General features: G+C 38.7%; 1 protein-coding gene across 1 annotated transcript in view; it reads left to right on the top strand.

Moving 5' to 3' along the window:
• LOC110448709 overlaps positions 1-1672 on the top strand; it is a gene marked incomplete at its 3' end in the record, with an annotated part of 5904 nt that extends 4232 nt beyond the window's left edge. The window contains exons 3-4 of the mRNA XM_021495095.1: positions 523-704; positions 980-1672. Of these exons, the coding sequence (XP_021350770.1) occupies positions 523-704; positions 980-1672 (875 nt within the window). The remainder of the gene's footprint in view (positions 1-522; positions 705-979) is intronic.
• Positions 1673-1702: the final 30 nt, after the last annotated feature.

Genomic DNA, 1702 nt, shown 5'->3' with positions numbered 1-1702 from the left:
AATTATAACTAGGACAGACGTCTGTAATATCACGTATAGATTGGGAGTATAAGTTTACAGATAGAATTATAACTAGGACAGACGTCTGTAATATCACGTATAGATTCGGAGTATAAGTTTACCTATAGAATTATAACTAGGACAAACGTCTGTAACATCACGTACATATTTGCAGTATAAGTTTACCTATGGAATTATAACTAGAACAGACGTCTATAATATCACGTAGAGATTTGCAGTATAAGTTTACCTATATAATTATAACTAGGACAGACGTCTGTAATATCACGTATAGATTGGTAGTACAAGTTTACCTATTTAAGTATAACTAGAACAGATGTCTGTTATATCCCGTATAGATTGGGAGTATAAGTTTACCTATATAATTATAACTAGAACAGATGTCTGTAATATTGTAATGCGGGTTTACCTCTTCCGGAAATCGGGGTCCGGTCCCCGGATTTGATGTTAGACGCGGAAGCACGTTATCCGGTGTTCGTTGAGTTTTACCGCCATTAAAAGGTTGCACTGAAAATTCGGACGATCTTTGTGTTGTTATTGAAGAACACAGCCAGCCATCCGGCATAACAAGTGGTGTCAGAAGTGGGATTTTGCTTATACGCCCTGCAGGGAGTCCAAAACCCGTTTCTTTTTGTGTAATGTATTGCAATTCGTACCTCAAAGTGGACAGAGGTCTGCTACAGGTAATCGCGCTGCATTTTGTGTTTGTGGGTTGTTACTCGTCATTTAAATGATTATTTTGTAATTTGATTACTATAACTCATTTATTACTTTCACAAAGTAAGAGCACAATAACTAATTTACTTGGTTTGGGTAATTTACTGTTTTGTGTGCCTATATTTAGCCTTTGTTCTTGTACTTTCGTTTTACATGTATTTTCGTATTGGTGTTCACTGCGAACACTGGAATTGCTTCCAAACGAATCGTTCACTGCGAACGGTCAAACATTATCTTTCAGAGGTCGGAGAAGGATCTCGTAGACTACCTTAAATCACACAACGTGACAATACCACCTCACGAGGCTGATTTGACCCCCCTGCTAGTATCCGACAGCAAAGGAAAGCGCCTTGCAGTGGTACACAGGGGCAGTAATCCAAAACTTCCGATACAGTTCTCATGTAAAGGTGGTGCAAACTCATCAACCCTAGTATCCCTACTAAAAGAACAAATTCCCATCCTCAAGCAGAAATTTGGTAAACCTGTTTATGTTTATTTCTGGGCTGGTACATGCGACATAACCTCAAAGCAAGGCTGTTATATAAACATTTCTGGTACCTGTGTTAACACTATACACAAAATTATCAACTGCTACAAAAGAGCGAGGGACTACACAATAAAACAGGGGTGCAAAATTCAATTTATTGGAGTACCTGTTTATTCGGTTAGCCTTTACAATGATATCCAAGGTCACCATAATCCGAGCAAGTTTCTAGAAACAGATGCTGAAGTTGCCAGCCAGGTACACTTCTTGAACTCTCAAATTGAACTTCTCAACACAGAACTTGGTACCACAACACTTAAATTCAATGCTGATCTTCGTGATTGTCGAAAAAAGGGAAAAGAGCGATATTTCATAGAATTATTGGAGGACGGTCTCCACCCTGGGGAACTCTTGGCGAGGAAGTGGTTTAGGCGACTTGAATTAAATATTGTGAAAACTTGTTTTGTGGACCAGGACATT

Source organism: Mizuhopecten yessoensis, unplaced genomic scaffold (genome assembly GCF_002113885.1).
Source record: "Mizuhopecten yessoensis strain PY_sf001 unplaced genomic scaffold, ASM211388v2 scaffold4175, whole genome shotgun sequence".
NCBI classification, from domain to species: domain Eukaryota; kingdom Metazoa; phylum Mollusca; class Bivalvia; order Pectinida; family Pectinidae; genus Mizuhopecten; species Mizuhopecten yessoensis.
Note: the sequence above shows the minus strand (reverse complement) of the source record. Positions and strands in the feature narration are given on the sequence as shown.